The sequence below is a fragment of the Anopheles arabiensis genome, chromosome 3, assembly GCF_016920715.1.
Source record: "Anopheles arabiensis isolate DONGOLA chromosome 3, AaraD3, whole genome shotgun sequence".
Lineage (NCBI taxonomy): Eukaryota > Metazoa > Arthropoda > Insecta > Diptera > Culicidae > Anopheles > Anopheles arabiensis.
This window is the reverse complement of record NC_053518.1, coordinates 53,845,688-53,869,956: the sequence shown is the minus strand read 5'-3', so window position 1 is coordinate 53,869,956 and position 24,269 is coordinate 53,845,688. Positions and strand designations below refer to the sequence as shown.

Here is a 24,269-nt window from a genome sequence, read left to right as displayed (position 1 = left end):
TAGAGATCATCGGCGACCGCCTAGTCCGCCTACCGTTAGGTCCGCCGCTGGTTCATGACGGTGTTTTTTTTATCGTGGAGGTCCATCCTTCCCCCTACCTGTAGCGTATACATCGAGCAGGAGACAGTGTGGCAGTACCCCCGTCGTGGGTTCTAACCGCGTATGAACTGTCCGCCGTAGCAAGAGGTGACTATCCGGCTACGTGGTACTCAAGTCCTGAAAAGGCCGGCATGATCGCGTTGGCTATTACGCCAATAATAATAATAATAATGATAATAATAATAATAATAATAATAATAATAATAATAATAATAAAAAGAACTAAGCGTAGCAGTCCACACCCGGGTAAGAGTTTGTCTTGACTTTGTTGCTGCCGGGTCTACTGCTGTGGCGCGACAAATCCACAGAATGCACTCGATCAAAACATGAACCTACCGATCCGAACCCATTCCAAAGCATTGCCGGTCAATCGGCGACATGATAACTACTCCAAACCCACAAGCCACCAGATTCTGGACGGACAGGTGCAGTACCATACGCGCACCGTAATAAACTAATCCAGAATCCTCTTTTGTATGGATTCAATTCAAAATGTTGTTTCCACTTGCGTCCGCTAGCTGAATTGGAAAGAAACGTGCTACATATCACACGCATGTTTGCTTCGATCGTGTGTCTTTTTAATACCCCCAACAGCAGAGCCGATCGCAAAGATGCCAATGCCAATGGTTGTGTTGTCTCTCAGGTAGCGAGATCAAAAATGCATGGACTTTGTAGCCGCAGCGGATGAAAATGTACGCATCAGAATCAAATAGTTTTGGTGTTTCCAAACGCACGCACACATACAAACACGCGCGCAAACTCACACACACACACACGCACACACACACGCGCGCGCGCTCGCTAAGGCACCTACGAACGCGCGCACGCGAGAACGCACCTACGAAAGCGCGCATGCAAGCACGCACCCCCACCAAACCCCCCTCCCCTTCCGCTATCATCAGCTATCATATAGCGCATCATCATCCAAAGCGCCGGGCGGGGTGGGGGATCGCGGCATGATAGAGTGAATGGTCACTTTCCCCGCGCTGTGTGTGTGTGTGTGTGTGTGTGTGTGTGTGTGTGTGTGTCGAGACACAAAAACTCGAGAAAGATTTCGGCACATTAAAAAAAAAATTTATAGTCACTATACACTGTGCTACATGATGCTTAGAAGGTCGTTGAAGCATCTAACATGTACAATTTAAAAAATATTACATTAGTGTTAGACGTTCTCGTACGCTTGTTTTAAATAGGCTACTTCACCCTCAATTGGCAGGGGCATCGAATGGTCTCATCAGCAGCGGCACGAAATAAAATAAACCATCACTACACCGATAACACTTTGAATCCCAATCCAGCTTCTCCCACAGCGTCTCAAGGTCACACACAAATTAATAAATGCTAACACCCACCAATAACAATACACAACCGCAATGCACATATGAGTATCAACGCATACACCGCAACAGCCAATCAGCTGGCGGCGTAAGGCACGGGCTGAAGCGCAAGTAGGCAGGGCAGGGTGAGGGAGGGAGAAGAAGCGGACGAGAAAATGGGCGCCATTATTTTAAATTTTTTGACCGTTTTTTTTGCTCCGTCGCTATAAATAGTTCGTCCATTTCGCCAGCAGATGGCGCAAAACTTGCTCGACCCAGCGCAGGAATCGCTGAAGTCCAGCGCGGGGATCGGGCCAAAATCTGCGCTGGCCAGCGCAGATTTTGGTGCATTTTCTGCGCTGGAAACTGCTCGAATTTGCGCAGCGGGATGCAGGAACATAATTGTTTAGGATTGACATGCGCCAAAATGTAGACAATTTGTTGTGCGCGTGAATTAAGTCATAAACCAATAGCAGCGCCATCTCGAGGCAATGACTCAATTACTCCCAACTTCACAGTAGCGCCATCTGCGTTATTAGTTATGCAAATCATGGATTCAACGGGTGAAAATACTGACTAATAATTAGGAAACATTTGTATGTCCACGGAAAGAGGGGAAATTAAGCCAGCGTACAAACCCAAAAATGTAAACATCGCTACCGGAGCACAGCACGTTGTAATGAGTACCCCAAGAAATACATGCAGAATTTAGTTAACAGCACAGATTTTGGAGCTTGAATTTTATTCTACATCTTCATATCACCTTGCTAGCAAATCTTGCATAGAGTCCTTGGCGGGTAGCTCTTGCTTGACACTTGTTAGTGCTCTCCGGTGAATATGGTAACTGTGCTGATTTTTGCTCCCATAGAAAACTCGAGTCGCGAGTTTTAACTATCTAGTGTAGGGCGCAATCCTACACAATAATAAAAATTTATTGGATGTCTTTGAGCGATTACGGCAAGTGAACCTCAAATTAAACCCGGAAAAATGTCATTTTTTGAAGAAGGAATTAATATATCTGGGACATTATATTTCCGCAGAAGGGATAAAACCCGATCCACAGAAACTGAAATGCATCAACGATTGGCAACCCCCTAAATCCTCCGATGAAGTGAAACGTTTTGTAGCCTTCGCAAATTATTATAGAAAGCACATAAAGAATTTTGCCGCTATTTGCATGCCATTAAACCGGCTAACAAGAAAAGGAATTCCATTTGATTGGACTCCCACTTGTCAAACCGCGTTCGACACACTTAAAGAACATTTTGTTAATCCTCCGGTCTTAGACTTCCCTGATTTCCGTGAAAACAATACTTTTGTTCTGCATACCGATGCCTCTAACAGTGCAGTAGGTGCAGTACTAAGTAACCAAAACGGGAAACCCATTTCGTTTGCCAGTAAAGCCCTTAACAAAGCCGAGCTTAATTATGCAACCATAGAAAAAGAATTGTTGGCTATAGTATGGTCCGTTAAACATTATCGTCCATATCTTTATGGAAGGCATTTCAACATTTTTACTGATCATAGACCTCTAGTCTATCTCTTTACTATGAACAACCCCTCAAGCCGTTTAACCAAATTTAGGCTAGCGTTGGAAGAGTATAACTTTACTATTTGCTATAAGAAAGGGACTGAAAATGTAATAGCCGACACCTTATCAAGATTACCATTATCTGATCTAAAAAACATGAGTGCACAGGAAGAAATACTAATTACAACAAGGTCGAAAGCTGTCAGCAACGATACATGCCAAAACAATAATAATTCAGCAGTATCTAAAGCCAATTATATTAAGCTGCAGTTTTGTAACGATACAAAAGATCTTGTTATTTCAAAAGATAACATTATTTTGCCAAAATCTTACACTATCGTTCACCTACGGGGTATGATAGTTAGGATTAAAGCACATGTGAAAGCACTGAAACATAAAACATATTTGGTGATAGAAACAAATGATGAAATTACTAAACAATTTATGAAACAATTAAAAAACCCTGAATGAGAAGGGAATGCCAGAAATCATCGTACTCAACGAAAAGGTTGAAGTAGTAAAGGATTGTGAAAAAGCGAAAAAGCTGGTAATAATGAACGATTTTCATACCTTACCAACGGCAGGACACGCACGACTCCATCGGACTGTCAATACGATCAAGCAAGGGTATACGTGGCCAGGGATTGATAAAGATGTAAAAGAAATGATAGCCAAATGCAAACAATGCCAATTATATAAATCAAATAAGCCACCAAAAATTCCACTAAAAATAACAAATACCGCAAAAACAAGTATGGAAAAGATATTCATTGACCTAGTAGGTCCATTAGTAAATTCACATGGCTTTGAATATATTTTAACAACACAGTGTGATTTAACCAAGTTTGTAACAGCCACGCCAATACAAAACAAAAGAACTGAAAAATTCGCAAAAGTATTCGTAGAACAGGTTATCCTTAAGTACGGAGTGCCCGAAACAATTTGTACGGATAGAGGCACAGAATTCCTTTCAACACTGTTTAACGAGATATGTAAACTATTACAAATAGAAAAACTGCAATCCACTGCGTACCATCATGAGACAGTAGGAGCTCTTGAAAACTCGCACAAACAATTAGGGAATTTTCTAAGAATACACAGTGATAGAAAAGCGTTAGATTGGCATAAATGGACAAACTTCTACGAGTTTGCCTATAACAATACAGTACACACTGCTACAGGTTATACCCTGTTCTACCTTATGTATGGACGGCCAGCAAATATAACATCTAACGTAATAAAAGAAAAAGTTAACAGAGTGCAATACGACCTTGAGAATTACGCAACTATTTTAAGGCTTAAATTGAACATAGCGCATGAGGAAGTAAGGAATCGTCTAATACAAAATAAGATTAAAAGCAAAGAATAATACGACGAAAAAACAAAACATAAAACATTCCAACCAGGCAACCAGATATTAATTCGAGGAGAAAATGTAAAGAAATTGGAAACGCCGTACAGCGGTCCGTTTACAGTATTAGAAGATACAGGAGAAAATGTAATAATTGAGGATAATGGAAAAACCGATGTAGTACATAAAAATAGGGTAAAAGAATGGCACTTATAAACAAAAAAAAAAAGATAAGGCGTGTTGTGTCGACATAATTTAGGTAGCACTGTAAGTAGTTTTCGTTAAGTATAAAACACTCATTAGCTAGGGAGTGCCCAAGCGGGGCACTCACAACAGGATATATAAGTGTGCACGTGGTGGGTATCGCTCTTCTCTTCTGTTGTAACGTGAGAGCGGTAACAAGTACAATAAAATACCGTTTCTCGAAAAGTGGTGTCTTAATATAACAATGTATTTAATAACAAAACTCATCAAAATCATCTTCCAACGAGTTATTTCGCGATCTTGGTAGAAACTGCAAATGAGATCCGGACATAGAAGATGCTGTAACAATATTGTTATTTTAAAATCTTGATAGTTGTTAAGACCTGTTAAGTATAGAACATACCGCTTAGAACAGGAATACTTTGTTCTGGCTCTATTTCTACTGTTGATCATTGATTGCGTTGATAAACTTCTTGACGGCTTGCAGGAGATCGAGATGTGCCGGGTTTCGTGAGTATTGTTGGTTGTTGTGTCAAATTTGGTTGTGCCTGAGATGATCTCCATGGACTTTCCTTCATATACAGGGTTTCGAATCATATAAGGGAATAGTTCAATCACTTAGGGGAATGTTGCAAATCGGTAGGGGAATATTGCATGCAAGCTGTGGATGTTTGCAATCACTTAGGGGAGTTTTGCAATCGATTAGGGGAATGTTGTAAGCGTACTGTGGAGCTGTCATCAGACTGTGGGTGCCGGTGTAAAAAGCTACGAATTGATACCGATGATGTTTTTTTAAAAACATCGTTTGGAGTTGTTTTCGTCTGGGATTCTGCTGTACACATGATAAACTAAATAAATCCTGCTGCGGAGCCATAATTAAACATGATAAGTTAGTAAGATTGACGAAAATATTTTAAGGTATTTACAGCGGCACCCACAGTCTGATGACAGCTCCACAGTACGCTTGCAACATTCCCCTAATCGATTGCACAACTCCCCTAAGTGATTGCAAACATCCACAGCTTGCTTGCAACATTCCCCTACCGATTTGCAACATTCCCCTAAGTGGTTGAACTATTCCCTTATATGATTCGAAACCCTGTAAGATAAAATCGCCTCAACGTCAGCGGATGGAGTAGCGGTTAATGCTACAATTAAATTAAATAACATTATTTTAATTCGTAAGCCTATACATTTGAACACTACCTTTTGTCTGTACAGATTTTTTGTCCATATAACATGACATGTTGGATGTATGTGCTGTTGGGTTCGATGATCGTTTTATGTTTTCTGGCTTATTTTCCGTTTTTAACGGAATCAGGGTCGGTACTAAAATGATATTAACAATATAAACATATGCACACACCGTTATTCATCGATGTATACCTTTCAGAACAGTTGGAATCGGTGGTTTTTGTTGGGCTGGCTTTTTCGCTGTTTTAACTGTAATAAAAATTGTAAAGAGGTAGTAATTTGGTTAACTTAACACTTCGGCTGTTACGTTCAAAACGGTGACTGACACTGAACGTTTTTTTTAGACCACATATGGTATCTGTTGAGACGTTATCAACAGGATTCTTTCTTTCACCCGAATGTACAATAAATATTAGATACACAAGCGTTTTTTGCGTAACGTTGCTTAGTTTATTGTAGCTAAAAAATCAGTAGCTTGGTTCGGGGATCGGTGAAAGAATGGCTAAAGATCGTAACCTTTGCCACGTTCGGGAATTTTCGTGCTATCGGGAATGCTCGGCCCGATCGTTATCAGCACGACTCCACTTCGATAGTGTCCTCTATTGGGATTGACAGAAAACACCACTGTACCATCGAATTGACCGTTAATATTTATTTTAATATTTAACAGTATCGGTAAAGTACGGCATGGATCATAGCTGAATGCTAAATAACGCAGTTGAAATCTTTTAATATTGTTCGGCAACAGTCAACGTTTTCGAACAAACAGTATTATTATTCACACATCACTTACTTTTCTTACTTGGCCCTGGAACAACATTTTCCTGTTTAATTTGCACCAATGGCGGTCGCTTTGTGCCGGTTTTTGTCACATCCATTTCCCTCTGACTGAGTTCACTGTAAGCGAGTAAGAATATCAAGTAAGAAACTGCATTTCCCATTGACGTTAGAAAACGTAACACAATAATATTATACATACCAAATGAGTTTATTTCCGATTCAATGTATAACCACAGACAAAATCACAACCTTCACTGGTAGAGCATAACAAGTTGCTGCACAACAATACACGCACATGCGTATACGCGACGCTTCAACGACATGATACATGCCACTGTGACAGAAATTCAAATCGCCCGTTCCGGCTGTTTGAAGCTTCCCGCTTGGCAAAATGTCGCGCGACATGCATACTTGAAATCGATGCTTCCCGCCCGCTTGGCAAAGAGTAACTCATTTTAATGCCTCTCGCTACCCCTGGCCCTAGCTTTGAAGGAATCATGCGACACACTGGCACTCCACTACCCCATCCCATGGAAAAACGCTCCCACCATCGAGGTGTTGACCAAAATTTCGCTGTGTGCATGAGACACACACTCGCACTCCTCCACCTCTCCATAGCCGATCGCTCCCACCGTTGCGAAGTTGCGAGAATTTTTGCTCTGAGCGTGAGACCCTGAAGCGCAAGCAGCTTGTTCGAGCAGCTGAGCGAATCGTGCAGATTTGAACTGCTGATCGGATCACATCCGTGCCCGTTCATGTACACATCTCTATCGATCTTCAATTAATAAATAGAGGGCGAAAAGGCTTTTTCTATCTCTTCATCCCCAGCAATTTCTTACAACGGCTTCGGTAATTATTAGCAGCAAAAACCAAAGAAAGAAAAGGAAACTTTATCCGAAAATTATTCGCGACGAAACATTGGTGCCGTGACCAGGATTGTGCCGATATCCTGAATATTCGCAATTTTTTCAATAAAGTGTTAAACACCTTTGCCTTTCACTGCCCGACCGTTACACTGAACTTTACACTACACTCGCGCACACGATAATCGCAGTTTTAGTAAGATGCCAGCTCAACCGCTTATTTTGTCGTCGAGACGAACGATTTTGATTTCCATTTTGGCCCGTTACGAAGAGTTTCTTCAAAACTACCAGCCCGATAGGGATTCTATCGAGGTGGAAACTCGTATGGCCAAATTTGACCAAATATGCAAGGATTTGGAGAGCCTTCAACAGCAGCTGGAGGACAGTGCAACCACTGCTGAAGAGATGACACACAATGCCGCCCTTAGGGAGGATTTTGAACGGCGCTTGATTCGCGTTCAATCGGCATTGAAAGCGAAATATAGAGAAATTCCGCGCAGCGAAGTGTCGCAGCAAGAAGCCGGTAGGAACCCGTTACAAGGCATAAAACTGCCCACCATCGCTCTGCCGGAGTTTGACGGCGATTATATGCAATGGCTAACCTTTAGGGATACCTTTGAGTGTTTGATTCACGATAATGTTGATTTGCCGCCAATACAAAAATTCCATTATCTACGCGCAGCCCTAAAAGGTGAAGCAGCGCAAGTGATCGAGGCCATTACAATAAGCGCCTCCAGCTATGAATTAGCTTTAACACTCGCTGAGCGATATTCGAATGAATATCTACTGAAAAAACGCCACTTACAAGCGATGTTCGGCATCACACCAGCGAAGAGGGAAAGTGCGACAACCCTGCACCAGTTAGTGGACGAGTTCAAGCGTCACAAAAAAACTTTAAATCATTTGGGAGAGAAAACTGACGGCTGGAGTAGCATATTAGAGCATTTACTTTGCACAAAATTGCCCTCTAACACATTACGCGATTGGGGAGAATTTGCTTCGACCAATGACAATCCGAGCTACGATTCGTTGATTGCCTTTTTGCACCGCCGTATGCGCGTACTCGAGACGCTATTAGTAAACAAACCCGAACCATCACCTATAGAAGCACCGATACCACCAAGACGCACAATTTTTCCGCGCACTGCTAGTTTTGCTACCACTGACCGCGATGTTAATAAATGCCCCTTGTGCAATATGCCGCACACCATAACAAAATGCCAGCGATTTAATGCCATGAATCCGGCCCAGCGGTACCGTAAGGTACTTGATGCCCGCTTGTGTTTGAATTGTCTGCGAGACAATCACCGTGCCCGCGATTGCTCGTCACAGTACAAGTGTCGTCATTGCAACTTGGCGCATCACACAATGATTCACACTGAAAGCACTCCCAGCACATCTTCCACTACGTTTCCAATGCTAGCTGCGCAAGATGAACCTTCACACACAACACACGCCACTGATGATCACACAGCTAGCATACAACGCAGCTACGCAGCTGCAATAAAACAATCACCTTCACAAATATTATTACAAACTGCACTTCTAAATGTAACCGATGCACACGGCATCCTGCATCCTGTGCGTGCACTCTTAGACAGCGCATCACAGCCCAATTTGATGAGCAATCGCCTTGCTCAGAGGTTGGCTTTGAAAGGTAGCACGGTTAACATAACCCTCAAAGGAGCAGGACTATCCACCATAACGGTGAGGAGGTCGGTTCGAGCTCAAATTGCTTCACGTGTTGAACATTTTGACTTGGATGTCGATTTTCTGGTCGATGTCGATCGCTGATCTGCCGGCGCATGATGTTTTCACTCGCGGCTGGAACATTCCTTCGGAATTTGTTTTGGCTGACCCGCAGTTCGATAAATCAGCCCCGATTGATCTCATCCTTGGAGCCCGTCATTACGCTTCCTTCTTTACGAACGTAAAATCGCACGAGCTTGCTCCGAACCTTCCAACTATGCTGAACAGCGTGTTTGGGTGGGTCATGATTGGTCCCACCTCTCCTCAGAATCCTGCATCTCCGACCGATTGCACCGCCGCGTCCACAATCGTCTGCATGGCATCCCTGGAGGAGTCTCTCGAACGCTTTTGGAAGCTGGAAGAGTTAAGCGTCAATGATTCGTACTCACCTGATGAGCGACGATGCGAAACATTGTATAAAGAAACCACTCAGCGCGACGAGTCGGGTCGCTATATTGTACGATTGCCCAAACAGACCGACTTCACGGAAAAGCTTGGCCTGTCTAAAACTACCGCTTTGAGACGCTTCGAGCTGCTGGAGAGGAGGCTAGAACACAACCCACAGCTCAAGGAAGACTATCATGCCTTCATGAAGGAGTATTTGGAGCTGGGGCACATGTCGCTCATGAACAAAGATAGTGGGGATGAACGGGCGTACTACCTACCGCATCATCCCGTATTTAAAGCCTCCAGTACCACCACGAAAGTAAGGGTCGTGTTCGACGGATCTGCAAAAACAAGCACCGGTTATTCCTTGAATGACATTCTATGTGTTGGTCCAATCGTGCAGGACGAGCTGCTTGATATTGTGTTGCGATTCCGCACCTACCAAATAGCACTTGTGGGAGATATAGCTAAAATGTACCGACAAATATTGCTGCATTCTGATAATCGTCGATTGGTGCGCATATTCTTTCGATTTTCGCTGCAAGCTCCGATCCAAGTATATGAGCACAACACCGTTACATACTAGCATTCACCTAGCACCGACCACCTAGCACCTTCCTCGTTTCTGGCTACACGCACACTTATCCAACTAGCAGATGATGAAGGGACTGAGTATGCGCTTGCACCTGCAGCCCTGAAACGAAACTTTTACGTGGACGACTTCATTGGCAGTGCCAATAACGTTCGCGTAAGTTGTTTAGCTGCGTAAGGAGTTATCAGCACTACTTGCCAAAGGTGGGTTTGAGCTGCGCAAGTGGACATTAAACAATCTGAGCGTTCTCTCCGGCTTAAGCACCGAGCATATCGGCACACACTCATCGCTGCATTTTGTACCCAACGAGACGGTCAAATCACTCGGCATCTCTTGGAAGCCTGAATCGGATGAGCTGTGTTTCGAATCCAATACTGAGGCTAATGAAACCACGTCGACTAAGCGATCTATTTTGTCGAGCATTGCCAAAATGTACGATCCGCTCGGATTGATAGCACCGGTGATCGTGCGTGCTAAGATGCTGATGCAGGAGCTATGGCTACTCAAATCCGGCTGGGATGAACCTGTTCCTAATCACATCTGTAAAAAATGGAAGGCGATTCAGAGCGACTGGAAAACGTTATCCGAGTACAGGACTAACCGTTACGCTCTCTTACCAGATGCAACAGTAGAATTTCACACATTTACCGATGCTTCGGAGGCCGCCTACGGAGCATGTGTCTACGCTCGTTGTGAAAACGCGGCGGGAGAAGTCCGCATCAGCCTATTAGCTTCGAAGTCTCGAGTGGCACCACTGAAGCGCGTCACGTTGCCGAGGCTTGAACTAAGCGCAGCTGTCCTGGGCGTTCATCTGCATCATCGCGTCAAGGAGGCAATGCAGATCGTGTGCGCCGAATCGTTTTTCTGGTCCGACTCAACAGTGACGCTAAAATAGATTGCGTCACCTCCCAACTCCTGGAAGACGTTCGTGGCAAATCGAGTAACTGAGGTGCAACATTACTCTCATCCAAGGCAATGGAGGCACGTTCCTGGCACATCCAATCCTGCTGACTTGGTTTCCCGAGGCATGTCGGCAGCACACTTCACGCAGAATCAGCTTTGGAATAACGGTCCAGATTGGCTTGTGCAACCTTCGTCCCATTGGCCCAGCTCAGATCCAGAACCAAGCGATGAGGCGGACCTAGAAACACGCCAGGTGAGTGCCGCTTTAGTTTGTACACCAACTCATCCATGGTTTGGCATTCCTTCATCTTTCACCAGAATGGTACGCATCATTGCATACTGCATACGGTTTGTGCGCAACACCAAGCAGAAGGCGCGATCACAGCGACCGATACCGCACACCAATGCATCCAAGACGATCACGCCCAAGTACGTGGATGCTGCAAAAACTGTGCTTTGCAGACTAGCCCAGCAAGATGCATTTTCCGCGGAAATCAAGCAGCTAAAAAAGGGAGAAGCATTGATGAAACAATCACCTTTACGAAAACTTACCCCATTCCTGGACACAGAAGAAGTAATACGGGTGGGAGGACGATTGATCTTGTCGCAACTACCGTATCAGTCCAAGCATCCAGCTGTTCTACCGAAGAACCACAAATTCACTCGTCTACTTGCGGAAGATTATCATGAAGAGATGAAACATGCTAGTGGAAGGCTATTGCTATCCCGCATTAGAGAGCTGTATTGGCCACTGGACGGACGTCGCTTGGTAAAAAGCATTGCAAGGAACTGCTTCCGCTGTGTTCGGCAAGATCCCGCACTCGCACGGCAGCCGGTTGGCCAGCTTCCACCATCCCGCATCACACCGAGCCGACCGTTTTCTGTAACCGGAGTGGACTACGCCGGTCCATTCTATTTGAAGCCAGCGCACCGGAAGGCAGCAGCTACTAAGAGCTATCTGTGCGTTTTCGTGTGTTCCGCTACGAAAGCTGTGCATTTGGAACTCGTAGGAGACCTCGCAACGGCGGGATTCTTAACAGCGCTACGCCGATTCACATCACGACGCGGATCCATTCTGATAATGGGAAAAACTTCGAAGGCGCAGAACGTGAACTGAAGAAGCTTTTTGAGCTGTTCAACGACGAACAACACCGCAACACCGTGGCTACCAGATGCGCTGACCGGGGAATCACTTGGCATTTCAACCCACCAAAGGCTCCACACTTCGGCGGATTATGGGAAGCAGCAGTAAAGACGGCGAAGCGACACCTCTATCGTCACCTGGGCAATACGCGGCTGTCATACGAAGGCTACTGCACTGTGCTCCACCAAATCGAGGCAGCGATGAATTCCCGTACGCTGTTGCCTTTGTCCGACGATCCCAACGAGCTAGCTGCACTCACACCGGCACACTTCCTTATTGGCACATCGATGTTCGCCGTGCCTGAACCGGACTACACCCAGCTGAAATCCTGCACGCTAGATGATCTTCAGAAGTGGCAGCTTTTAGTTCAGCGTTTTTGGAAGCATTGGGCCACTGAGTATCTACAAGAAATGCAAAAAAGTTATGCAAGTGGTGGCAGCAACAACAGCAACATACTTCCCGGCTGGTTAGTGATCCTCATGGACGAATCGTTACCCACCACTCGTTGGCCTCTCGCGCGTATCGTTGAAATCCATCCCGGTGAAGACAAGATAGTACGCGTCGTTACGCTCAAGACAGCTAAGGGAATAATTACGCGACCGATCACGAAAATATGCGTTTTACCGCTCAGCACTGATAGCGAAAACCCCGTGTAATGTAGGAAACAACTTTTTGTTGACATTCGTCAAGGTGGGGAGGATGTTCGAGCAGCTGCGCGAATCGTGCAGATTTGAACTGCGGATCGGATCACATCCGTGCCCGTTCATGTACACATCTCTATCGATCTTCAATTAATAAATAGAGGGCGAAAAGGCTTTTTCTCACTCTTCATCCCCAGCAATTTCTTACAACGGCTTCGGTAATTATTAGCAGCAAAAACCAAAGAAAGAAAAGGAAACTTTATCCGAAAACTATTCGTGACGAAACATTGAAATGTAAATCAGAATAAATTAAATTCATTTGAAGTAAAATAAATTCCATTATACTCTATTTTGACCATATGATCAACACTTGTACATAGTGCCATTTACTTTGTGTTCTTCACTCTCGCGCTGTGTTGTGATCGTTCGAAACTCATTGCCAGAACGAATGCAAATTTCATTTGGGAAGGATTGGTGCTGGAAGATGCAGCGAAAATTATAAAATGTTTATAGAAAAGTGGTTAAGTAAATCGTGAAAGATGTCAACGCAGGCGTAAATGCAGTTTGTTTTGTCACTTGATCTACGGGTAAGTGTATGCATAAGAAGAAGAATCTTCCAAATGATGTTTGTGTTCTAACAATCGTACTGCTTTTAATGTTTGTTTATTCTTCTATTATTTTCCATCACACCTAGCTATTTCATTGCCAAAGCTCCTGATAACAGATCAAAGCAGATGGATCGGGCATACAGAGTCGCCATTTAACATTAAATATCTTCTTGATCGGTAAGTTTTAAACAGTACTAGTTTTGTTCACCATTCTAATGCTCGATTAATCTTTCATTCCTCAGGCAAACGCATCAAACACCAAGTGTTTCTCTTCCAACAGCACGCGCCATCGGTGGAGCAAGCAGCCAACGTTTCGTTCGTCTAGCACGCACCATCAAGAATTGAAATATTCCCGAATAGCTCTGTGAATAAAAAACTGCACACTTACTGTCCGAATTTCCTGGAATTTTTTGATCGGTCTACGCTCGCGGGAATGGTGGGTCCGTTGATGAGAAGGAAAGAAAGGGTGGGAGCGAGGATTACCCAAAAACGCGGCATTGAGAATGAGGGGAGGTGCGCTCAGCGCTCACGCTGGGACACTCACGATGCTTGAAATAAAATGTTAACAAGCATCGATTTCAAGCATGCATGTCGCGCGACATTTTGCCAAGCGGGAGTGTCTCTTCGACGAATGAGTTACACCCTCGCGCGAGCCCTCCCCCTCCCCACCCGTAACGCACGGTGCGCTCTGCAGTTCTCAATGTGTTTGTGTTCTTTCGAGCCATGCTACAAACACATGTAAAGATAGTTGTTTCTTTCGTTTCTCGTTTTCTTTCATGAATAGACACGATCGCAAATGCGCACTTATTCTAAAAGCAAACACAAACACGGTCATTTTTGGTTACATTAAACACTTTATTGAAACATAAAGTACACACTAAAGTACACATTTAGAATCCTTCATACTCACGAATGACGTCATACAGCAAAGTACCGGGTCGAGCCAGGCTGCGGGAAACTTGTCGACAATCTGCGTTGATTCTGTTCAGCAAATTCTTACCTGTCGATCCACGCACTGCATGTGCGTCTGTACACACTGTTTATTCATTTCACACTTTACCAAAACACACCGGCGCACGAGACTTTCAACGAAATGCGCATCAACGCACAAACACTGCGCGCGGAACTTAGAACCAAACGCGCACAACCATCTCCGGCAAAGCGTCGCGCTGTACTGGTGGTTTTGTACGCGTAGGAGGGGGGGGACATACGGAGCGATGGTTCGATGCTGTAGTGTGAGCGAGACAACACGATGTGACGAGCAGCTCCAAGTTGAGCTCGCTGAAAGAAGACACACACATTCACAGACGGCTCGTCAAAGCACGGTATTTGTATTGGTGTTAGTGAAGCGCGCGTGTAAAACAGAATGCGAACTCTCATCGCAGCGCGTTTCTCCTTGCTTCCTCAAGCTTCCTCATACCCCTCGGCCTGAATCACTCAAAATTTGGGGTCTCATTCCAGCTTGGCAAAGAGTAACTCATTTTGATGCCTCTCGCTATCCCTGGCCCTAGTTTTGAAGGAATCATGCGACACACTCGCACTCCACTACCCCATCCCATGGAAAAACGCTCCCACCATCGAGGTGTTGAACAAAATTTCGCTGTGTGCATGAGACACACACTCGCACTCCTCCAGCCCTCCACAGCTGAACGCTCCCACCGTTGATAAGTTGCAAGAATTTTTGCTCTGAGCGTGAGACCCTGAAGCGCCAGAGATGACACTATGTGTAAAGACGATAATAATTCGATATGGTCAAAATGCGTCGATTATCGTTTCATTTATCTGGTAATGATGTTTTCACTTCATCAAAATTTTAAACATTAACAACTAGGCTGATAACAATAGTTGAAATGTAAATCAGAATAAAATCAATTCATTTGAAGTAAAATAAATTTCATTATACTTTATTTTGACCATATGATCAACACTTGTACAAAGTGCCATTTACTTTGTGTTCTTCACTCTCGCGTTGTGTTTTGATCGTTCGAAACTCATTGCCAGAACGAATGCAAATTTCATTTGGGAAGGATTGGTGCTGGAAGATGCAGCGAAAATTATAAAATGTTTATAGAAAAGTGGTTAAGTAAATCGTGAAAGATGTCAACGCAGGCGTAAATGCAGTTTGTTTTGTCACTTGATCTACGGGTAAGTGTATGCATAAAAGAAGAATCTTCAAAATGATGTATGTGTTCTAACAATCGTATTGCTTTTAATGTTTGTTTATTCTTCTATTATTTTCTATCACACCTAGCAATTTCATTACCAAAGCACCTGATAACCGATCAAAGAAGGTGAATCGGGCTTACAGAGTCGCCGTTTAACATTAAATATCTTCTTGATCGGTAAGTTTTAAACAGTACTAGTTTTGTTCACCATTCTAATGCTAGATATGTCTTTCATTCCTCAGGCAAACGCATCAAACACCAAGTGTTTCTCTTCCAACAGCACGCGCCATCGGTGGAGCAAGCAGCCAACGTTTCGTTCGTCTAGCACGCACCATCAAGAATTGAAATATTCCCGAATAGCTCTGTGAATAAAAAACTGCACACTTACTGTCCGAATTTCCTGGAATTTTTTGATCGGTCTACGCTCGCGGGAATGGTGGGTCCGTTGATGAGAAGGAAAGAAAGGGTGGGAGCGAGGATTACCCAAAAACGCGGCAATGAGAATGAGGGGAGGTGCGCTCAGCGCTCACGCTGGGACACTCACGATGCTTGAAATAAAATGTTAACAAGCATCGATTTCAAGCATGCATGTCGCGCGACATTTTGCTAAGCGGGTTGTTTGCGTGGTAACGCCTGTAAGATGTTCAACTCTAGCATGGATCAAGTCCCTGATACTTCAAAAGGATGCTTATCCTGAAGTTGCCAAAGCAGTTGTGACAGTCGAAATAGGCCGCCACGATCAATCAGTTTCTAGTCGCTCCTGAATTCCGAGCGAATAGAACCAAAAGCTTAGTGGTGCTCAGAGAGCAGTAGCGCCCAATAAACCGGAGAAAGTGAACAGATTTTTTTAACGCTCGTGTGCGCTAGGGCTTACATAAATACTTTTGCCGGATTTAGGCAAGCAGCGAAATAAACGCGATTTTTTTTATTTGATTAATAGTGTGTAGTTAAAGAAACCATCAGATCCTCACCTGGTATATGGGTATACCAATTAATTCACTAGTATCCAAACGAATGATTACTATGGTCGATCTTAATTACCTACTGTTATTACGCCAGGAAAGAAGAAACGAAGCTTTGTGATAAAATCATTGGAGTAGTTATTTCTACTCCTCGGATTGCATATTCTTCTATTTTTTAATTGAAACAAGACATTAAAGCTAACCCGTGTGAAACAGGGTAAATCAGCTAGTCATATACTAAAATACGATGGAGTATGTTCGGTCGAAAAATCTCCAATTTGGGACAAAAAACACATAGTTTGTACTTTGTGGCCTATATCTCAGATAATTCAAGATAATAACGTGAAATATTTTGGTTTCGACTAAGTATACCTATATTTTTTAATAAAATATTTATGGACAGTCGTTTTTTGCGATTTGCGGAAAATCCGTAATAGATAGATAGATAAAAACAGTGAATGTATGAGTAGTGCAAAATACCAATTCACATCTTCGTTTATTCGTCTAAATTTTTTAAGCCATTTTTACACGACTTATTACGAAAAATTTATGGTCGCACCGTAACTATAAAGACGAAAACCAGGTTTTTTTGTGTTAACAAAAGCATTTAAAAATCGTTCTAAAATATAAATAACATTTTTTTGAAAGGATTTACATATTTTTTTAACGATTTAAAAAAGTGGTATGGAACTTATTTTAAGGTTTTAGGAGTTATTTTTTTACATATCAAAAGTTTTGAAGCAAAACAACATTTTTGCATGCAATGATTGTTTTGAAAATACAAACCAAAGTAATTATTTTTTTTATAATTTGAAATTGTTATGAGAACCTTATGAGCATTGTGAACACCGGTTTAAAACTGATCCGATCAAACAAAGGCGACTCAAAAACCTCAACAACGATTTTTTAGCAGAATCTAAATATTTGCTGTTATTATATACATAGTTAAATAATGTAATTCTAGACTGTTATTTTTTCTTCCCACCACCCTCATTACCTTCTTCTTCTTCTTTGGCTCAACAACCGTTGTCGGTCAAGGCCTGCCTGTACCACTTGTGGGCTTGGCTTTCAGTGACTAATAGATTTCCCCCCATAGCAGGATAGTCAGTCCTACGTATGGCGGCACGGTCCATTTGGGGATTGAACCCATGACGGGCATGTTGTTAAGTCGTACGAGTTGACGACTGTACTACGAGACCGGCTAATGGGGGCCTCTTTACCATCGATGTTATTTTAGCCACTACAAAACCTCTAGGCTGACGCCTCTACGGCATCTTGCCACCTCAACTTGGACCTACCACACTTCCTCTGTCCTTGTGGACGGCCTAAACAGACTTTACGGTTTGACTAGTTCCATGAGTATAATCGAAAAGCGCTGTCTTCGATCTAAAATGCGCACGGAATAACTTTTTTGAAATATTTCTTCGATCCGATTTTACGATCGTAGACGGTTCTGGAGGGTACGTAACAAGTATATATGTTAAATTTTTCAAGGTTTCGTATCCCCCTCCGTATCAGCGCATTATTGCTACAACAGTTCTACCAGAACCCGTTTATTGGAAACTGTTCCAACGAATGTGAGATGAGGCGATGTTTTTTTACTGGGAAAAACACAATAAAGGTCAAATGCGGCGGGAAAGGCTCTTCTTTTGGAACAATTATACTCGCGAGAAACAGCAGTATAATCTATTAAAATAAAAAAATTTTTTGGCTTACGCTAATTTGCCTAAAAAATTCGGTTCAGTTTTTTCTTGTTAGTTTCCAACACCGTTTTTAACAAACAATAGTTTTATATTAAACGACTCTTTAAATTAAAAATCCTATTTGCCTGAGTGATAATCTTAATTAAAGGAATGACCAATGCAAACATTTGGGAACTTGATTTCACAATGGAACATAAGTGATACTGCTCGTTTTGTGAGATTTCACTCGTAAGAAGAGATATTTATTGAGCTTTTAGATTTGCTCGTTATGTGCATCGTAATAAAGGGTATTTGTTATGAGGGGCTTTACTGTACATGACATGGAAAGAGTATACTCCAGCATTCGCGTATGGATGGAAGTAACAACCGTTGAGAAAAAGGAGTCCGAAATACTATATTTATTCTAGATTTCCAAAATATGTGTCATCAGAACAATGTTTCTCTGAACAGTTTTGGTAACGGTGTGTCATCAATGTTATCATATCATTGAAAAATATCATAATTCTCCTCTATCTCTGTTAAGAGAGCGTTAACATTTTTATTTTATTTGGCATATTGCTACGTTTATTATTCGATACAAAGTTTACATTACTATTGTTTTACAATTTTCAACACGTCACGATCTCGTCGTATATATTAAAACAAGAATTTAGAAGTAATTACTCGTTCCCTTTATCTATCATGGTGATATTTTCTACAATGAAACCCTTTTCCCATTATTGTTTGCTTGTACTTTGAAGTACGCTAATTTGAGAAATCCCACGAAGTAAATGGTTATAAAGCCCACTTTATTGTTTTGAACGAATGAAGGGAGATCGGAAGATGACAAATACAGTTTAGAGGTTAATTGATTTTTGGGTTTGATGGTGTATTTTCAAAGGTTACATGAAAATCGATGCCATACGGTTTCCTACCGATTTTCCAGCATGTGTTTTTAATTACCTATGGAGATTTTTTTTAACAATTGATAATTTGAAAAAACATCGTCACAAGTGTAATACAGCCTAATTTAAAATAACCGACTTAAATATTACATCTACCCAGCCTAAATGTAATATATTTGTCGAATTTAAATACATTTACATACAAATATTTTACTCTTCAAATTCAAACAGAAACACATTTTAATGGTAGTTATCTGACACATCGGTATAAATTAAAATATTATTTTTAAGATTCGTAAAACAATTGCAGTGATCCTGATTCGGATTCTTCCGAAGATTTTTCATTGTTGTCGTCTAATTCAGGAATATTTGAATCATGTTTTCTTTGTAAACTTATCTTTGGAGCGGATTGGGTTTTCCCAATTGCAAAATGTTTCGTAGACAGGATCGGAACATATTCATAATCAATGCCTCCTTCAACATTGGTGGAATCTATATTAGTTAGGCTGGAGAGCATTGTCTGGGGTTTCTGTTCAACTGATTTTGTTCCATACAACAATTCCAATCGTTTATCAATTGTAGCAGAAGCTGCAGACGGTGGTGAGCTACGTTTCCGAAGGTAATTGAAGCAGCATGTACGAAAGTGTCTTGTACCGCATGCAGATGCACATTCCCGACCACATGAATCGCACGAGAGAGCTACTGGGAAACTACAGGCCACCCACAATACACAACCTGTAAATGAATAAATTTGTGGTAGACCAAAATGTCAAATGGTGCTGTTCGATATGTACACTCAAAATTGATTTATGATACATCATGATAATTGCCAAACCATACCCAAATGTGATCTGTTACATAGATAAGCCAAGAAGCGCCATAATTACTTTTTCTTACAAGCAGAACGCCCTACCCGGTGTAACAGTAATACGAACTTACCAAATTTATCAAATAATACCACATAATCGAATGAAACGAAAACATGTTATAAAAATGTAATATGTATATATGTATATGTGTGTAAATATGTATGTATGTATGTATGTAAATATATGTATATATATAATAAACAGTGTATGTAGAATTATTCCATTATTGATTTGTTACTTGGGATAGTTGTATCGTACACGTATCCCCTCAGGATCCGATCATCGAGTGGAAACCGCCAGGCACCTCACATCAAGTGTCAAAGTGCCGTATACAACACAACAACAATCCTACTCTTTGTATGGGAGTTAGATAGAAATCATTATTAAATTAAGTTTAGTGTAACATCTGAACGATGTTTAAGTCTTAAAACCTATTCTCATACCACCATAAGGGGTGTGCAAAGTTTCGTTGAAAATAATCCAGCCGTTTCGGAGGTTGCTCGCAACAAACACCGTGACACAAGATTTATATATATATATAAATAAATTTGTATATATATAAAAATTTATATATATATATATATATATATATATATAAATATAAAATATTTATTATATATTATATTATATATATATATATATATATACATATTATATATATTATATATTATATATATCTATATATATATATATATATATATATATATATATATATATATATATATATATATATATATATATATATATATATATATATACATATATATATATATATATATATATATATATATATATATATATATATATATATATATATATATATATATATATATATATATATATATATATATATATATTAAACAAACGAGCTCATTATAGTTTGTTTATAAAATTAAGATTTCCCCTCCTTCAAAAAAAACACACACACACACACGCATAAACGCACCTATTTTGGTGCAGTTTATGCTGCTTAATCATTTTAGGGTAGATCTACTGCTTGAGCACTCCTGTTCAAGTTTACCTGTTACATTTGTATCCGTCAAAATATTCAGTTATGAGCTGAATGTCAATGCGCTGATTTTTAGGTTTATGGGTAACTATTATGTTCGCTTGCTACCAGCTGCCCCCAATACAATTGGTTTAACTACGAAAAGAAAGCTATTTAATTTAACCTTAACTCAGTCCTCGCGGGCCGCATAAAAGGCTTTTGAGGGTCGTAGATTGGAGACCCCTGTTCTATAGGCTGATGCTAGGAACAACATATTTAAATTCACAATGAACCATCCATTCTTCTTATTCTTATGCAATGATTGGCTTTACTTACACCCAAAAATTATCGAAACATAAGCTGCTGGATTCATAGTGTACTACAAGTGTTTGTTTTATCCAATTTCTTTTTAAGTACAAGTTCAACAAATATTCTATTCGCACCTTCCACAAAATTTACTATTTAATGCACTGCACCATAGGATAGTTACTATTTATAACTTTTCATGTACTATCACCCATTTCGAAAAGATTTTCAATTTCGATCAACGGACAGAGCTTGATGCGATCGTTAGTAAAGGTAGAGAAGAACTGTACGTGGCTTCCATAAATCGAGTGGTATTTATACAGAGCAATACCTGCTATTTGATGATAAAGAACTGGCATTCCGCTCCGCTTTTATCATCATATTTGGATTAGTTTCACATCTGGGAGGAGCCAAAATGACGTCATGCTATAAGAGAAGCATTTCAAATTTTCCCGCGTAATCTCGTCCTCAGCCTTTTGCTCCTGTAACATCTGTGGTGTACCACATTGCTTTGCTTTTACAAGACAGTATACGTAGGGCCAACATCCTAGGCGAGTATGGTAAAATGCGTTGAATGTTCAAAGACACATAGTAAAATTCATAAAGAGAGCTGATAATTAAATTAAAACATTTCAATTTAATTATTTTCATCCACATAATTTATTCAGCATGGTGCCAGTATTACACTTGTGAGTAACACTAGTTTGGATTAGATGTTCAGATCGTACAGTATAAAAATATGAAACATTGAATGCTGCAGGTAAAACAATTTTTTTTTAGAATCTTCATATTAGTTATTAATTTCTCATTTATTTTTTAATGCAGAAGAAACGGCACAGTTCGTATCGACCCTTTAATGATTAAAATAGTATTCATATTAAAAATAATAATATTAACTTTTTATAAATTATACCTGTGTTGCAAATTATTATTTAAATTAGCTTTAGCTACTGCAACAAGCTTAAAAAGAAAGCACATACTTTGTTAATCCACTTTGATGGCCAATTTTAAATAAATAAATAAATAAATAAACAAATAACAAAAATCAAAATGTTTAAGCCCCCAGGCATTTTCAAACTGAAGAAATAATCATAACTAGAAAGGGTGTAAGGACTGAACAGCGGGCGCGAAAATCTACTTTGTGAGCACCATCTTTTTGCAACGAAAGTCAATAAATATGCTAAATTGTTGCAAAGTAGTTATACTTTGAAAGCATTCTGGTTGGGAATACTTTGGTGTGGTATACTTTGAAAGCATTCTGGCTGGCTGGGAATGGTTGCAAAATGCACAATGAGTAATATAGAAACTAACTAAAATTAATAAAACCATATGTTTTACGTTATGGCAGACGAAGGCGCGAGACCGTGAGCGGTTTCGGACACTCCTGAGGCAGGCCAAGACCGCAAAGCGGTTGTAGCGCCGGATAAGTAAGTAAGTATGTTTTACTCACTGAAGTTAGATATTTATTTTTTGATTTTTTCTGTAAAACAAATAATATAATTTAATTAAATGAAATCCCAAACAATCTGATATTTTGCATTGTATTTGCTACGAACATTTATAAAGCTACATTAATACATTAGGCTTACAAACGGTAAATCATGTCACCTTTAATTGTTCATATCTTAAGAACTATATACTAGCAATACGGCCTTTTGGACCGTTACTCCTGAATAAAAAAAAAGAACTATTTACTGTTCAAAAAATCCAGAAAATTACTATAGTAAAATATTTGTCAAGCGCGGAAAGGAGTAATGATTTGACAAAGATAATAGTCCGATAGGATTTCCTGTAAGATTTAACGTTAACAGTGAAGGAAAAAGCCATACTCCTATATCTAGTGTGGTAAACTTGTTTTCTGCCATGTTCAGTGTTTCGAGAAAATCAAGTGAAATCACACTCTGACCACCACTTGTAAATAAAATACGATTGCGTGCTAGATCAATTAAACGTATGTACGGTATAAAAGAAAAAACAACAAAGTTCACTGTATGCAACATATTTTCACTGAGATTCAGCTCTTCCAACTTGATGAGGTACTTGAAGCCAGCTATGTTTGTGAGAAGGTTGTTGCGCATGATCAATTTCCGCAGATTGTATCTCTTTTCCGGATCAACGTAAACCCGGGAGAGCCAGTTGTCTGACACATCCAGTTCTATAATGGTATCGGGCATATCAAGTCCTACCATACGTACACCATTCATGTGTAGGTATCGAACACGTCGCATGCGGTAGAACAGCTCACCAGAAAAAATAACAATAATGCTGTCTGTGTTGATGAAACTGTAGTATTGTCCAATACGAATTTTCTCATATCGGTCGTCTGGAAACACTAAACTGCGAACATTTGTCCGGTCGGTGATTTGAAGTCGTTGAACAGTGCACCATTTATTTTCTACAACTTGACAGGACACGTGACTGTATCGTCCTTTCACGAAAACACATAGTGATGCAATGATTGTAAATTTCCTTAAAAGATAGATCACATTTTATACTTCTTTATTCGACTTATTCGTGCGTGAATTATTCAGGTTATATCTTAATATTCATTCGAATTATTTGATTTATATATCACCAGCTACTTACAATACACCAATGCTGGTCATGCTTCCACACTTGATCGCTGCTTTTCTCTGACTAACGAAGCTACTCTAACCATCAGGTCATGCGATAAATGTTAAACTGTTTTTGTTGTTATTGTTGTTCTAGAATCTAGATGTTGTTACGTTCCCCACTTTGCTCTCTTATTTTAACTTGCTTGGTTAAACAACATTCATTACTATCCCAGGCAATTTATCTACTAATAAGTGACCGACTATTCCCGATACAAGCAATTGAGTGCTGATGATCTTGTTAATAACAGTCTGTCATAATTTAGATCATATCAGATCTCTAGCAATCAAACGATCAAATACAAATACAGTGTCTATAGACAAAACTATTCAAAAAATTCAATAAATTCATCCTTTGAGTAACACAATAACGCCTATTTAACGATGATTGTTCAATTCGATGTTGCTCTGAAAATTG

The 24,269-nt window shown here is 40.6% G+C and overlaps 4 protein-coding genes and 2 long non-coding RNA genes across 7 annotated transcripts; 5 read left to right on the top strand and 1 right to left on the bottom strand.

Moving 5' to 3' along the window:
* The first annotated feature begins 7,539 nt into the window (after window positions 1-7,539).
* LOC120901059 lies at window positions 7,540-10,060 on the top strand. The gene is made up of 2 exons (XM_040308762.1): window positions 7,540-7,861; window positions 9,216-10,060. The coding sequence occupies exons 1-2, from the start codon at window positions 7,540-7,542 to the stop codon at window positions 10,058-10,060; spliced, it is 1,167 nt and encodes a 388-aa protein (XP_040164696.1).
* A 436-nt stretch (window positions 10,061-10,496) lies between these two features.
* Window positions 10,497-10,961, top strand: LOC120901058. Its single transcript, XM_040308761.1, has one exon. It carries the CDS (start codon window positions 10,497-10,499, stop codon window positions 10,959-10,961), a length of 465 nt encoding a protein of 154 aa, XP_040164695.1.
* A 327-nt stretch (window positions 10,962-11,288) lies between these two features.
* LOC120901056 lies at window positions 11,289-12,769 on the top strand. Its single transcript, XM_040308760.1, has 2 exons — window positions 11,289-11,929; window positions 11,980-12,769. Exons 1-2 carry the CDS (start codon window positions 11,289-11,291, stop codon window positions 12,767-12,769), a joined length of 1,431 nt encoding a protein of 476 aa, XP_040164694.1.
* Window positions 12,770-13,016: 247 nt separating this feature from the next.
* LOC120904004 lies at window positions 13,017-13,759 on the top strand. 2 transcript variants are annotated; one of them, XR_005739683.1, is made up of 3 exons: window positions 13,017-13,341; window positions 13,449-13,539; window positions 13,605-13,759. It is a non-coding gene; the product is annotated as an uncharacterized LOC120904004 (long non-coding RNA). The 2 variants fall into 2 exon arrangements; XR_005739682.1 differs by having other exon boundaries at window positions 13,017-13,539.
* A 1,559-nt stretch (window positions 13,760-15,318) lies between these two features.
* LOC120904006 lies at window positions 15,319-15,924 on the top strand. The gene is made up of 3 exons (XR_005739684.1): window positions 15,319-15,507; window positions 15,614-15,704; window positions 15,770-15,924. It is a non-coding gene; the product is annotated as an uncharacterized LOC120904006 (long non-coding RNA).
* A 6,840-nt stretch (window positions 15,925-22,764) lies between these two features.
* On the bottom strand, window positions 22,765-23,966 carry LOC120903619 (dynein assembly factor 1, axonemal homolog). Its single transcript, XM_040313155.1, has 2 exons — window positions 23,826-23,966; window positions 22,765-23,708 (listed from the first exon to the last, which is right to left on the bottom strand). Exons 1-2 carry the CDS (start codon window positions 23,843-23,845, stop codon window positions 22,958-22,960), a joined length of 771 nt encoding a protein of 256 aa, XP_040169089.1. The 5' UTR covers window positions 23,846-23,966; the 3' UTR covers window positions 22,765-22,957.
* Window positions 23,967-24,269: the final 303 nt, after the last annotated feature.

What these genes read in the sequence shown, in the direction of transcription:
- LOC120901059 (XM_040308762.1), top strand. Translation starts at nt 7,540, where the DNA reads ATGCCAGCTCAACCGCTTATTTTGTCGTCGAGACGAACGATTTTGATT. An exon ending in AGTGTCGCAGCAAGAAGCCG is followed by an intron (nt 7,862 to 9,215) that starts GTAGGAACCCGT and finishes TCGATAAATCAG; the next exon opens with CCCCGATTGATCTCATCCTT.
- LOC120901058 (XM_040308761.1), top strand. Translation starts at nt 10,497, where the DNA reads ATGTACGATCCGCTCGGATTGATAGCACCGGTGATCGTGCGTGCTAAG.
- LOC120901056 (XM_040308760.1), top strand. Translation starts at nt 11,289, where the DNA reads ATGGTACGCATCATTGCATACTGCATACGGTTTGTGCGCAACACCAAG. An exon ending in GCAGCTACTAAGAGCTATCT is followed by an intron (nt 11,930 to 11,979) that starts GTGCGTTTTCGT and finishes TGGAACTCGTAG; the next exon opens with GAGACCTCGCAACGGCGGGA.
- LOC120903619 (XM_040313155.1), bottom strand. Translation starts at nt 23,845, where the DNA reads ATGACCAGCATTGGTGTATT. An exon ending in ATGACCAGCATTGGTGTATT is followed by an intron (nt 23,709 to 23,825) that starts GTAAGTAGCTGG and finishes CTATCTTTTAAG; the next exon opens with GAAATTTACAATCATTGCAT.